At 41.6% G+C, this 15,408-nt stretch overlaps 1 protein-coding gene across 2 annotated transcripts in view; it reads left to right on the forward strand.

The window, feature by feature from the left end:
• Positions 1 to 7,318: 7,318 nt before the first annotated feature.
• Mnd1 (meiotic nuclear divisions 1 homolog (S. cerevisiae)) overlaps positions 7,319 to 15,408 on the forward strand; it is a 44,318-nt gene continuing 36,228 nt past the window's right edge. For both annotated transcript variants that reach the window (XM_013029728.1, XM_013029727.1), the window contains exons 1-3: positions 7,319 to 7,378; positions 10,274 to 10,331; positions 14,568 to 14,716. In XM_013029728.1, coding sequence (XP_012885182.1) covers positions 7,355 to 7,378; positions 10,274 to 10,331; positions 14,568 to 14,716 — 231 coding nt within the window. In that variant the 5' untranslated portion in view covers positions 7,319 to 7,354. The remainder of the gene's footprint in view (positions 7,379 to 10,273; positions 10,332 to 14,567; positions 14,717 to 15,408) is intronic.

Genomic DNA, 15,408 nt, shown 5'->3' on the forward strand with positions numbered 1-15,408 from the left:
ATAACAAAATAGCAACAATAAAAAATGTTTAAGCACTTGCTTAGCATGCAAGACCCTGGGGTGATACCTAGCACCCTTTTCTTGTTAAAAAAAAAAAATAGCTGGGGCTGGGAAGGTGGCTCAGTGGTAGAGCGCTTGCCTTGCATGCATGAGGCCGTAGAGTTTGATTCCTCAGCAACACATAAGCACAAAAAACTGGAAGTGGCACTGTGGCTCAAGTGGTAGAGCGCTAGCCTTGAGCTGAAGAGCTGAGGGACAGCACCCAGGCCTAGTTCAGGCCCCATGACCAAAAAATAAAATAAAATAAAAAACCAACCCCCCCAAAACCTATAGTCTTATTCTACTGGAATGAGACAAATTAATGATAATAAATAGGACCAGACTTATAATTTATGCAACCTAATGCAAAACAAAAATGCAAGGCCTCTTGTTCAAGAGGTGTGGAAAAGGCCTACTCCTTGTGTAGTTTTCCCACTTAACAGAGATTTTTATTTGCTATTTTATGCCCCAGTCCCGTTGGTGTGAATACTGACGCTCATGGACACCTGGACTCTGCAACTCTATGCTTCCTTAAAAATAAAAAAGGCAAGAGAGCATAGGTCATCCAGGAAAGAATGACTACTTCAGTATGGTGAGACTAGGGAAAGCACAAAAAGAAATGATGGGGGGGGGGGCTGGGAAGGTGGCTCAGTGGTAGAGCGCTTGCCTTGCATGCATGAGGCCCTGGGTTCGATTCCCCAGCACTACATAAGCAAAAAGAAAAAAAGCCGGAAGTGGCGCTGTGGCTTAAGTGGTAGAATGCTAGCCTTGAGCTGAAGAGCTGAGGGACAGTGTCCAGGCCCAGAGTTCAGACTCCACGACCGGACCCCCCCCCAAAAAAAAAGAAATGATGGGATGAATCAGGATTACAAAGAGAAAGGATTAATATCTAAAACATTTAAAGAGCTAAAAAAAAACCACCAAAAGAACAAGTACTCCAATTAACAAATAGGAAAGTGAATAGACAGTTCTCAAAAAAAAAATATAAATGGCAAATGTACAAGGCACTGTTCAAATACAAAGAAATGCTAGATGGTAGTTACAATACCCAAATTCATAAGTATTTAGATGTTTTCATTCTTAATACTGCATGCATATTATATACTACATATCAATTAAATACCACATCTACCTTCTGGTTTAAAAATTACAGAACTTGGAGAATCTGAAGACATTTAAATGATAATATACAAGATTTTTCAATTAAGGAATTTTGAGGATTACTATTAGGAAAGCACTACCCCACTATTACATTTCTAATTTAATTCTAATTCTAAAAATGTTATTTCTAAAGAAGTAAAAAAAAAATTCCCTTCATTGTTCAGCTGAAAACCCTATCTAATTATCCTTAAATCAACCTGAGCTGGTCTCCTTAAGTACCTTGTTTGTTTATCATCATTTGTTGACTGTCATTTGTCAGTACCAAAATGGCCTAGTCCTTGCCATAGAAATAGGTTTAGTATTGAAGGCGAAATATCGATAGACAATCAGAAAAGGAACACAGGTGCTATGATGAAATTGTACCCAGAGGGCAGGAGCAGCCTGCTTGTGAGATGGACATAGGGTGAAACAGAGGGCGAGTTTCTGGAAGCCATACCTGAGCTGGCTAAAGGACAGGTGGGAGTGAGCAGATTAAGTCAAAGCTCTTCAGATCTATAGCTCACCAGGACAGTAAGTTTCTTGTAATTTACTAGACGTTATTCTACTCTACAGCCCAAAACCTGCTTCAGGTGTATCTTGACCGATGACTGAAATTCACTGTAAGAGGTACTATTTTTCCTAGTAAGTATCAAAGCGTTTATGGATTTGCTGCCTACTCAGTATTTTACGGATATCTCCCGTATCATCCATTGTGTAACAAACTGTAGGAAAAAAAAATAATGGAACTGTGCATTCAATATACTCCTTACTTCGTTTTCATAAGCACTACAGATTCTTATTTTGGATGCCACTATTTATGTCTGTAGCAAAATCCTTACTTTAAAATAGCTCAAAACAGATGCACTGTACTCACAGCCTGACGTGCGGTTGTAACCCCTTTGTGCAACCACTTAATAATAATAAAAAAAAGAAGTCTCATTCGACATGGAATGCGGAAGAGGAACCAGCGGATCTGTGACCCAATGCCAGGGTCAATGAGCAGGACAGAGAAGCAAAGTCCCCTCGCCCGGGGCCCCCGCTTCCCGCGCCAGGCCCCACCTCCCCGCGCCAGGCCCCGCCTCCCCGCGCCAGGCCCCACCCACGGATAAGGCTCCGCCTCCTTCCCCTCCCCTCGGGCTCCGGCCAGGCGGAGCCGCCAGGGGTCGCTGTGCGCTTTGCAGCTGCGGACCAACCGCCTCCCGGACTTCCTCCTCTTGCCGCCCCGCCCCAGGCGGTAGTTGGCGCCAAAATTAAACCCGCCCGAGCCCACCCCGCTTCTCGCCCCGCGCGCCCGCCCCGCCGCCGGAAGGCTTGCTGCCCGCACCATGGTAAGAGCTGGGCCTCCGAGCCCGAGTGCGGGACGGGCGGCGCCGTCTCGCGGCCCCGGGCCAGCCGGCTCTGAAGTAGCGCGCCGGAGACGCTCGCGAACGTGACCCGAGAACCCCGGGGTCACGTCGGGTCTGTCCGAACCAGGGGCGCGCTCCACGCCTCGGGGTTCGGGTGCCCGAGACACAGACCCCCGCCGCGCCCCGTAGGAGCGGAAAGACCGTGCCGGAGGTCGGCGCCCCGAAGCGGGTCGTCCGCCGACTCCCCGCGCAGTGCCGCGGCGCTGGCCTCCCACCCCACAGGGCCGGGCCTGAAGTAGGCCGGCCGAACCTCAGCCGCCGCCTGTGGGAGAAGCGGGGCGGGGCCGGGGTGGGCCCTGGGCTCCCCCTGCCCCCAGAGTAGATCATCTGTTCCCCCCCCCCCGCAGCGGATGGCTGGCCGCGCAAGAGCTGGTCTTTTCGGGTGCACGGAATGAACCCCACCCACCCCCCGCAGACCCTGAAGGGTTAAAAGGCCCGCGAGGGCCCCTGGCACCCTCCTCCGGATGACCTTGGCATCTTGCTACCCCTCCGATCGTTTTCATAAACCTCCCCACGTTTCATGCCTTTCTCCCGGCGGCTTCTGTTGGCAGAGAATCGATGTCTAATTAAAGTGGGTCCAAGATTTTAATATCTTAATTTAGTTAAGTGGCCGTTATTTTGCCGAGCTAATGGTGGGCCCAGCTCAGGTTGTATGGTATTTATTTGAAGATCCTCGCCCAGCTGTAATTATAACTGATAACGGCTTCTCTGTGGTTAAGCTAGCCACCCCAGCCACCTGGGCGGAATGTGGCCTAAGGAGCCGCAGGACCAGACTTCAAACGACCGTGCTACTAGGCTCGTAGTTATCGTATTTCTGTTTGTGGAGCAGCTGGTGTAATATACCTGACAACTGAGAAGCCTGCATCTTGACTTGGGAACCTTTGTCCCTTCACCGAATTCTCTTACTCATGAATCGCCTAATATGATTTATTGTGCTATTCCCTCTTCTCACATGTTTCTGATCATGAAGCATGAAACAACAACAAAAAGCCTTTATATATAGGTATTTGCTAAATGTGGTCAGTTGGTTTAATGTTAGGTTTTGACTTCTTTCCTAGTTATGGGTTAATAGCTTTTTGACTTGGTTGTGCTTGTTTGGTTAATGTAAGTCCAGGACTCTGTTTTTGGAATTAGAAAATGTAGAACTGTGTGATAACATCTACTTTTTATTTTTTTTTTAAATTTTGTTGCAATGATCAACAGAGCTGGTAGAAATTCTGTACCTCTTTATTGTATGTAGCTCCTTATTAGACACTTCGTTTGGGTGGTGATGGTTGTTGCTTTGTTTTTGTCTGCTGTGGGGCTTGAATTCAGGGATTGGGTGCTGCCCCTTGAGCTCTTTTGCTCAAGGCTAGCACTCTACCACTTAGAGCCACAGTGCCTCTTCTGCCTCTTCATTAATTGGAAATAAGAGGCTCAGAAACTGCCCAGACTGGCTTTGAACCACAATCCTTAGAGCTCAGCCTCCTCAGTAGCTAGGATTGCAGGCAGAAGCCACCAGTGCTCAGCCTGGTTTAAAATACTTTGACCAACTATGAAGCATTTGGAATCTCCTCACTGTTTTGATGCTCAATACTATCAGTTTTTCCTAGTGGCTGGCCTCAGACTTTGGTCCTCTCATCTCCATCTCTCAAGAAGCTGGAATTACAGTACCCACCATGCCCAATCATGCGGGCTCTTCTTATGGAGAACAGGAGGGCTTTCCAAAAACTGTTGATAGCATACTTATAATTTATAATATCTATAATAAATGCTAGGAGGTTTTCTGGTACAACTTTGGGATCTGATGCTGCCACAAACTAAAGTGGAATGTTCACTTGCTTGCATCCAGAGATCTGGATTCTAGAATGAGAGAGGCGGGGCTCTTAGCTCTGGGGTACAGTGAAAGGCTGGGAGATTTTTAAAAATATGCCTGCCCAGGGCTCATCTCAGATTCTGCTTCAGTTCATAAAGGAGAAACTTTGTGGGCTTAGGCATCAACATTTGTAAAGTTTCTGAAGAGCGACACCCACTGGTGTTTAGAAATGATGTGTGGAACCTTCTACTGAATGTGATTTTCTTGCTTGCTTGGTTCAGATTCTGTGGGAGACCCATAGGGAGCAGGACTCTCCTACTCTAGCTCTCCGCCTTAGGGTTAGTGTTAGAAAACAGCTCTACGTGGCATCCTGGGACTTGCCTCCCTGCTGGAGATTTCTCTGATTTCTCTCTGTAAGTAAGGCCATAGATGGTTATCACAGAATGCCCTATTATTAATTTACTCTGGATTGTATGTATGGGAGTGTGGTGGGTGTTTGGGGCTTGGGAACCTGTGCAACCTCAAATTTTAAACTTGGGAGCCTTAGATACATGATCCTGAAACTCAGGCCTAGCCTTGGTGTCTGCAATGTCTACTACAAACCCCTGGGAAGGCAAAGGCAATTCTTGATCTCAAGCAGTTTTGCAGTCTGCTGAAAGACAGATAAATGACACATCTGTTCCTTCATTGTAGTCAATAATTTGATGAAAGTGTGTCCTAGAAACACATGCACAACCTGTGAACTCAGCTCAAGAAGTTCTGGAGAGACAGCACTTCAACTAAATGTTGAGAGACCTTGTGCAATGCTGCATAGGCCAGAGGAGAGGTGGTCTGGATAAAAGAATATATTTTTAAGGGTCACAAAACGATAGTATGATATGAGTAGAGAATTACAAATAGCTTTTGTATTATAACCCAAGTTACCTAACTGTTCTCCTGGGAAGACTGAGGTGGAGAGTTCGTGTGAGTGGTGACCAGGCCCTATATGTGGAGTGCTTGGCTATTTGTCATGATTGGGGCCACAGAAAGATTTGAAGCAAGGGAGAGGTGTCCAAGTTTGTTTTTTTGAAGTAGGAATGTGGATTAAGAATGAGACAAAGAGTGGGCACCCCAGCGCTGGTGGCTCACGCCTGTAATCCTAGCTACTGGAGGCTGAGATCTGAGGATCTTGGTTCCAAGCCAGCCTGGGCAGAGTCCATGAGACTCTTACCTTCAATGAACCACTAGAAAATCAGAAGTGGTGCTGTGGCCCAAAGTGGTAGAGTACTAACCTTGAGCGAAAAAGCTCAAAGACAGTGCCCAGGCCCCATGACTGATACCCCCTCCCACCTCCCCCCCCAAAAAAAGACAAAGGTGTGCTTTAGGTAATTGGAGGCATGTTGCGGGAGGCAGATAATGAATGTCTGAACCAAGGTAACAGATGAAACGGGCAGGATAGATGACAGAGATAGACACTAAATTGACAAAGTTGGTGACTCGATGAATGTAGGCAAAGAAATGGAAGCTGATTAAGATTGTCCTTTTTCACTGTGTTTTGGCCTTGCTGAAAGATAATCCTTTTTAGTTTGGAGCTGAGGATTTATCTGAAGGTTAAGGTCATTTCTGTGTAAGTGCTATAAGATGTCTGTATATTGAACACTGAGGCCTGGCCAGCTATCCTCACCTCTGTGACAGGGTGGACTCCAGTGGGGGGCTACAACATATAGACCCCCTACCAGATGTCCATGGGCTGCCCTGACAGGCTCCCTCTAGCTTGGGACTTGTCCTGTTCCTTCCAGGCTCTGAGGAAGCCAATGAGAGCGCACAGCCAAGGTAACTGACTAGCCACCTAAGGCAAGGGTAGAATATAGACCTTGCCTCCTGAACCCTCAACTTGCTTGCAGTCTCCCACATCACCTTGTCAGATATTGCTAATCCATCCAAGTTCTTAGTCATGAAGGAAGCCCAGACACGGCAAACTTTACTCCCCTTCAACCTAGAGCTTCAAGCATATGTTTTTTGGAGTTAACGCATCATGTGGGGCCAGTTTGGCTTCCTGACCTAAAGACTGTTCATGAAGGGCAGGGCCATGGCAGAGCTCCAACAGAGAAAGATATAGGTGCAGTGAGATGGAAGGGCCCTGGTGCAAGTGCTGGAGCGCTGGGGTCTTTGAGGGTGTCCATGCACCATGTGAGCTCAACCTGTGTGTATGGTTGGCATAGATACTGAAAGAACAGCAGAGTGTCAGAGGAAAACCAAACGTTGCTGCATTGGGGATATCATATGCAAACTATGAACTAGTTATTTTTAGAAAAAGAAGCAATGAAGGCACCTTGGATGACTCTTAGGATTCTAGCACAGGTTAAAAAAAAGATGGTATGTAACTGAGACTGAGATGTAGAATAGCAGGTTTGGGAGGAGGCGTAGGAGTGAAGAGTTCATTTCTGATGATCTCAGTTTGAAGTCTGTCCAGCAGGCTGGTAGATACATGAGATTGAAGCTCTGGAGCACACTTGGGGCCAGATGTAAAGATCTGCGGTCTCAGCACATGTTAATTAAAGTGATGAAAGCAGATGAGATCAGAGAAGAGGTGTGAGACAGCCAGGTGCTGGCAGCTCACCCCTGTAATCCTAGCTACTCAGGAAGCTGAGAGCTGAGGATCAAAATTTGAAGCCAGCCAGGACAGAAAAATCCATTAAGATTCTTAGCTCCAATTAAGCACCAAAAAAGCTGGAAGTGGAGTTGTGGCTCAAGTGGTAGAGTGATAGCCTTGAACACAAAAGCTCAGGGACAGTGCCCAGGCCCTGTGTTCAAGTCTTAAGAGTGGTACGTGTGTGCATGTGTGCGCCCCTCAACCCCCACAGTAATATTTTAGATGTTTAAAACCATGTTGTTTTAAAGTAATATTTCAAAAAATATATAGCATTTACATCTTTTTACTTTTGTGCTTTAGTCAAAGAAAAAAGGACTGAGTGCAGAAGAAAAGAGAACTCGTATGATGGAAATATTTTTTGAGACAGTAAGTTGTTTTCCTTAACATTTTAGTATTTTGTATAATTTTCACATTAAATATATTTTCACAGTATATTGTGTGTTTTCATGTGAAATAATGTCCAATATTAAACTTGGTCTCTTTGTTAGACATCTATATTGACCAGTTTCTTGAAGGATAGGTAAAATTCTACAAACGTTTGAGGAACAAAAAGAATCCTATCCTCTTGTTGGTAGTCTTTTATCCAGACTGCCCTATATACTGACCCTAGAGTTATTTTCCTGAAGCATATATCTGATTGTGTCTTTCCTGTTTGAAAAAATAATTGCTATGTACTCTCTGAGTGCTGCTAGATGCCAAGTACAGTTAAGCACTTTGTGTACATTATCTGATTTCAACCTCCTGTCAGCCCTAAAAGGTCTGTATGTTTGTAACTTCCTCTTTTTACAGGTGAGGGCTCCTGAGACACAGTTTCTAAAAAGCCAGTCCTAGCTCTTAAAAGAATTCAAAAATACCGTCTCGTTGTATTGATTGATCTGTCAGTATAACACATACATGATGGTACACAGGCCTCTTTAATTTATTCCAGACATTTGTGCCTGCTACTAACAGGAAATAAGGTTAAAGTTTCAACTGGTCTCTGTGGCAGAGTCAGGGTTCAAACCCAGCGCCTGAGCGGGGCCTATTCTCTCCACCATGCTGCTCTATAGTGGCCTTTCTTGGTTACAGCTTCAAATCCAAACAGTCCATACCTAAACAAGTTAACTTTATATGGCTGGGCAACACCTTTTACGTACTGTCCCTAAACTGCTGGCTACTTGCACAATGTACAGATGTGAAGAAGATGAGGAAAAGAGGTAAAATAAAATATTAAATTGGTAAAATTTCTTTACATTTGGTCCTTAAAGCCATTGGGAACCTGAATAGGGAGGCAAATTGATGAGATTTATATGTGAAAATTATGACAATTTCTTCTGCTGAGATGAAATATTATTTTTCTGTGGTTTTGGAGGAAGAAACCCAGTCTTAATTCTTTAATTTCCACAAGGCAGTGGAAATCTGAGGAGAGTAGCCAGTGAAGTTATTACATTCTTTAGAATATTGTTGCCTCAAAGATCAAAATTGGCTGTTTGTGACTGAAAATATTAAAATTGGCCCCTAACAACAGAGAGATACTAGAGACTAGATATTAGATACTGAATACTGGTAGCCTAAAGATTGTTAATAATCTGAGTTCTTCAGCAAAGTTCCAAATTCTGTTGATTGATTTCAGTTAATATATTCCTGTTCCTTTTTCTACATTGCAGCTTAAGTTGCTGCTCATTTATTCCATTAGGTTTTTTTTTATGTAATTGAATAAGTATAGATACATTTGAGAAGAATAGTGGAGATCATTTTATTCATTCATTCATTCATTCATTCTCCCATGAACAGAATATAGTAGGTAGTTCAGCATCCAGACTGATGCTCATAAATATTAGCTCCTTAACAATTCAAAGTAAATCAACATATGAGGTACAGTGGAAACAATGAATTCTGTGATTCAGAGTTTGGAATCTAGATTCAAATTTGATTGTTATTGGCAAGTAAAAATTTCATGAAAATCAAATATGGCTATTCCAGCATTGGCTAGATGTGAATAGTGGTCCCCTTTTAATGACATGTCATGAGAACATGAGTATGATGTAATGTTAAATTGAAGTGCAGAATCCAAGAAAACATTGCAATATGATCATAGATATTAACAGATGAGTAGGATCACAAATGGATATTGTTTTATAGTCTGTTTTCTCAGTTACCTACAGTGAACATTGGAATCAAATTAGAAAACAAACTGACAAAGTGCCATATATTATGTTGCCTCTAATCATAAATGATTCATCCACAAGGTTTTGGAAATCTTTTCAAAAACCTAAAAGTTTTTTTTTTTTTTATCCAGCCATCAATTTTTTTGGCTATACTTCAAAGAAATGTTATATATATAGCACCAGGACTTTGTCAAGTATTTGTTTGGCAAAATATTTTCTTCTAAGCAGTATTCGTCTCTTCAGTTTCTTAGCAGTACCCATTTGGATGAGCAGAAGTTTTTAATTTTTTGAAGTTTAATTTCCATCCAATTGAAGTTGCCTTTTCAAGTTTATTTTGAAAGAAATGGTTCCCAGATTTCCATAACAATAATCACAATATTTCTGTTCTAATTACTGAATACTTTATTCTTTTTAAGCAATTTTGCTTTCATTATCCAAGTTATTATCCAAGGCTTATTACAAATAGAAGGAAGTATTCAGCAGATATTTTCATGACCATCAGATTAAGTATTTTCCTATAGGATTTTTTTTTTTTTCTCCCAGATAGGGTCTTGCTCTCAAACTTTGTGCTCAAGTGATTTCCACTGTTCCTTGCTATGGTCTCTATTTTCTTTTTTTTTTTTTGTCGGTCATGGGCCCTGAATGCTATCCCTGAGCTCTTCAGCTCAAGGCCAGCACTCTATCACTTGAGTGCCACTTCTGGCTTTTTTTCTGCTTATGTGGTGCTGAGGAATCGAACCCAGGGCCTCATGCATGCAAGGCAAGAACTCTACCACTGAGCCACCTTCCCAGCGGTCTCTATTTTCTTAAATCAGAGTTTCAGAGACTCTAATGATCTCATGTTTTCTACTTCAATGGACAGATGTTCTTTATGTTCTAATCTCCACGCACTTTAAACAGCTGTATGATCATGGAAACATCTGTTCATTTAAGTGCTATAGAAGGTATTGAATGAGCTAACCCTAAAGTTTCTTCTAATCTTAAAATTCTTATAGCATATTCATTTGCTGGCATAGTTTCTTAGTACAATGTTTCATGAACATAATCATGGCAAATATAAATACATAGTAGAAAAGATGTGATTTTTATTTTTTCCCCCAATGCTTTTAAACAGAAAGATGTATTTCAATTAAAAGACTTGGAGAAGATCGCTCCCAAAGAGAAAGGCATTAGTAAGTACCCAAGATATGCTGGGAAATACCTGTCATCTTTTCTGCAACCATCTTTTCCTTTATGGAAGACATAAGTTTTCTAGAGGTGGAAAATGTAGATGATGTCTATTGGCCATGGCCATAAGTCTTGTGTTGGAACATGTACTCTAGAAGAATTGAAAGAGAAGACATATATGTGCATATACATGTATGTACACAGAAAATACACCTCAGTCATCTGTCATAAATTCACACACACTTTGCAATAAAACCAATAGAAATTCATTTTCTCACTGTTATGAAGACCATAAGTTTGAAATTAAGGGGTAGACAGGGCTAATTCCTTCAGAAGCTTCCCCTTCCCTTCCCTTCCCTTCCCTTCCCTTCCCTTCCCTTCCCTTCCCTTCCCTCCCCTCCCCTTCCCTCCCCTTCCCTCCCCTTCCCTTCCCTCCCCTCCCCTCCCCTCCATTCCCTTTTCTATTCTTTTTCTTCTCCCCTAGCTTCTAGTTGATGCCAGAGTACGTGGCTGACCTCCTATCCTTTGTTCCATATTCCAATGGCCTTGCCCTCTGGGTTTTTCTCTCACCCTCCCTCCTTCCCCTCCTCCTAAAAGGATTCATGCCATTGGCTTTAGAACTTACTTTAAGTACAAGATGATCTCATCTTGAGATTGTTAACTTGATTTTTAATTATATTTGTGGCTTAGTTAGACTTTCCATTGCTGTGACAAAATACCTGTCAAGGCAACTTAGAAGGAAGAATTTATTTTTGCTCACAATTCCAGGGGTTAATTTAGTCCTTAATTATAATAAATTGTATTATAACTGGGGAATTACTCTAGGAAGAAATTAAAATGGACATTAAATGTGAATATATACTTTGGTACATAGAAAGTTAAGAATTGTTTGTGATTTCAGTCATCTGTGAAATGTGATTTTCTTTTTGTCCCTCTTGGGACTTGAACTCTGGGCCTGGGCGCTGTCCCTCAGCTCTTCAGCTCAAGGCTAGTGCTCGACTACTTGAGCCACAGTACCACTTCCGGTTTTCTGGTGGTTTTTGGAGATAAGAGTCTCACAGACTTTCCTGCCTAGGCTGGCTTTGAACCGAGATCCTCAGATCTCAGCCTCCTTAGTAGCTAGGATTACAGGCGTAAACCACTGGCGTCCACTGAAATGTGTGATTTTCAGAACTTTTCTTTTGTTCCTTTGTTTGGTTGTGGGGCTTGAACTCAGGGCCTGGGCACTGTCCTTGACCTTTTTTATTCAAGGCTAGTGCTTTACCACTTTGAGCCACAGCTTCACTTCCAGTTTTCTGGTGGTTAATTGGAGGTAAGAGTCTCATGGACTTTCCTCCCTGGGCTTGCTATGAACTGCAATCCTAAGATCTCAGCCTCTTGAACAGCTAGGATTACTGGCATGAGCCACCAGAATCCATCTATTTTCAAAACTTTCTGATTTTCTTTTTTTAAAATAATTTTTATTGAGATTAAGTGATTACATAAATTTCACATATTTCACAGTATTGTATGATAGTGATACTTAAAGTCACAAACATTTTAACCTTCAAAAGGCAAATTGGGGGCTGGGAAGGTGGCTCAGTGGTAGAGCACTTGCCTTGCATGCTCGAAGCCCTGGGTTCGATTCCTCATAAGAAAAAAGCCGGAAGTGGCACTGTGGCTCAAGTGGTAGAGTGCTAGCCTTGAGCTGAAGAGCTGAGGGACAGCGCCCAGGCCCAGAGTTCAGGCCCCACGACCGGACCCCAAAAAAAAAAAAGGCAAATTGTCAATAATTTGGTCTATAAAGTGTGTGAATTCTATAAGCTTTGACAATACAACTATATCTTCTTCCACATCAGGTGATATGGACATTTCTTTCCTTTTGCTTAGTGTTAGCTGTACCCTCTTTCCCTCTCATTCCCTCCCTCCTATCGCTGCCCTTGAGTTGTTTAGTTCATTTTCATCAATGTCCAGTGCAGCTGGGCCCCTCTGTTGTGTATTTTCCCGTTTCCCTCTGATTCTGTGCCCTTCTTCTAGTTTCCCTCAGATGTGCATAAACACACACACACACACACACACACAACATATGAGGTCAAGAACATGGAGTCAGTTAGAAATTATATGCCAAATTAAGTAGATGTCTTTTGTTTCTTGAGTCTTGTTTATTTTGTCATATTTCCTTGCATTTTGGATTTAGCATCCACATATCAGGGAGACCATGTGCTGTTTGTCTCTGATCTTGGCTTACCTCGCTCAAAATGATTTTTTCTAGTTCCATCCATTTCCCTACAAATGCCATTATTTTGTCCTTTCTAATGGCTGCATAATATTCCATTGTATACAGATACCACAATTTTTGGATCCATTCATGTGTAGTGGGGCATCTGGGTTGTTGCCATATCTTGGATCCATGAATGGTATAGCAATGAACATGGAGGTGCATGTGTCCTTGTATCCTGATTCCTGTTGTTCAGGGTAGATGCCTATGAGTGATATGGCTGGGTCATAGGGAAGGTCTATGTTTAGCTTGCTGAGGTACCTGTAGACTGCTTTCCAAAGTAGTTGTATTAGTGTATATTCCCTCCAGCAGTGCAATGGGGTTCCTCTTCCTCTGCTTCCGCACCAGCATTTGTGGTTGGCTGACTTTAGGATGTTGGCCATTCTGACTGGGGTAAGGTGCTATTTCAGGGTTGTTTTTATTTGCATTTCCTTTACAGCTAGGAATGATGAACATTTCCTCGTGTGTTTCTTTGCCATTTTTATCTCTTCTGAGAAGTCTCTCCTTTAATTTCCTTGCCCATTTAGTAATTGGTTTGTTGGGTTTGGGAGGGATTAGTTTCTTGAGTTCCTATATATAATGGATATTAGCCCCTTGTCTGATATATTGCTGGTAAATATTTTTTCCCAATTAGCTGGCTGTCTTTCTAGTTTGGTAGCTATGTCTTTAGCTATGCAGAAACTTTATTTTAAGGTAGTCTCTCTCCAATTTGTTGTGACCCTGGGACTCTGCTCAGGAAGTTCTTGCCTGTGCCTATAAGTTCAAGTGTCTCCTACTCTGTCCTGCAGTAGTTTCAGAGTTTCAGGTTTGATGTTAAGGTCTTTAATCCATTTTGAGTTGATGTTAGTACATGGTGAAAGGCTGGGGTCCACTTTTTCTGCATGTGGCCACCCAGTTTTCCCAGCACCAATAGTTGAAGAGGCCATGTTTCTTCCACTTTGGCTAACTTTCTGATTTTCAATCTTAACCCTAACTATAGCACCTACTTCTCATGTTTTTTATTTATTGTTAATTTTTCATGGTAACTTTGTTTTTGTTTTCTTAGCAAAAAGCAATATATGTTCATTGTTGGGAGGTGGGGTACAAAATAAGCAGAAAAAAAGAAATAGAGAGTAGTGGCTCATGCTTGTAATTCTAGCCATTGAGGTAGCTGAGATATGAGGATCGCTGTTTAAAACCAGCCTGAGGCAGGAAAGTCTTATATCCAATTAACTACCAAAGTGCTCGAAATGGAGCTATGGTTCAAGTGGTAGAGCACCAGCCTTGAACAAAAACTCAAGGACAGTGCCCAAGCAATGAGTTCAAGGCTCAGGACTAGTGCCAAAAAAGAAAAGAAAAGAAAGAAATAGAAATTGCTTATTACTTCCATTCGGCCATCCGAAGATAGCCTCTGTCAATAGTAGTATTATATATATGTATACATATTATATATACTTATATTAATATGTATAACATTTTCTTCATGTCATTAGATATTCTCTTATAAATTATTTCATAGTAGCTTTTAAAGTACAGTTATTTGATTGATTTTCAACTTTTTGTGTACTGAAAATACTTTAACAAACATCCCTATAAAGTGAATTTGTTCTTTTTAACTTGTGATAGCTTACTTGAGATTTCATCATTATTTTCTGATTTTTCCATAAAACACAAGTATGAATCTGAAATTTTAGATACATGGTACAAATGTCTCCATCCCTGTTAAGGGTATCCATTTCATGGATCCTTTGTTATATCTTTTCAGATTTTCTAATCAAGATGCTGTATTTATTTTGTTTCACATGTCCTTAATTAAGGGGGAGGGGTTGAAATTTTCTTATCAGCCATGCATATTGTGTTATTTTGTTTTTATTTTTAAGAGTTCCTTATTTATGAACTTATTAACTCTTGATGTGTAATATGTTTTATAAATGCTTACCCAGTTACTTGTTTTGAATATTTATGGTGTTTCTTAACGTAGAGTCTTTAAACTTCTCTCTCCTAGCTGCTATGTCCGTAAAAGAAGTCCTTCAGAGTTTAGTTGATGATGGGATGGTTGACTGTGAGAGGATCGGAACTTCCAATTATTATTGGGCTTTTCCAAGTAAAGCCCTTCATGCAAGGAAGCGTAAATTGGAGGTTCTAGAATCTCAGGTAAGCTACCCCAAGTTAAAAAGAATAGATTTGCTTTGTAACAGAGATTTGTTTCATTAGATTTTTAACAAGTTTTTATTTTCGAACAAAGGGTTTTTGCCGTGGTACTTCACATATGTATGTATTGTACTTTGATCAGATCAACTCCTCTATTGTTTTTTTCTTACTTTGAAAGTGATTTTCTAGACTTCATGATCTACCTCATTTATTTATTCATTCAGAGTGGAGTTAACTGTAGGAGGATAGTAGAGCAAGGGAGGGGCTGAAGGAGGATTAGTCAGCAGAGGCCACATTTTAAAAACCCATTTGTGGTATGATTAGGAATGTGGACCTACTTGAAAAGGATGGAAAGCGAGTGAAAGCTTTTAGCAGAGAAAGTATATGATGATAGATATAGTATATCTGTCATCAGATGTACTTTCTGAAAGCCATATAAAGAATGGATTGAAGGATGAAGTCTAGTATCCAAAAGAAGAAAAAAAATCAGATTACTGTAGTTAAAGGGGTAAGAAATAGAGAGCTGGGTAATGGTGGTTCATGCCTATAATCCTACCTATTCAAGACCCTGAGATCTGAAGACTATGGTGTAGCAGGTCAAGCAGACAAATCCAAGATATTCTTATCTCTAATTAACCAGAAAAAAGCCAGAACTAGTGGTACAGTTCAAGTGGTAGAGAACCAACCCTGAGGGA

This window comes from Dipodomys ordii, unplaced genomic scaffold (assembly GCF_000151885.1).
Source record: "Dipodomys ordii isolate 6190 unplaced genomic scaffold, Dord_2.0 Scaffold122, whole genome shotgun sequence".
Classification (NCBI taxonomy): Eukaryota; Metazoa; Chordata; class Mammalia; order Rodentia; family Heteromyidae; genus Dipodomys; species Dipodomys ordii.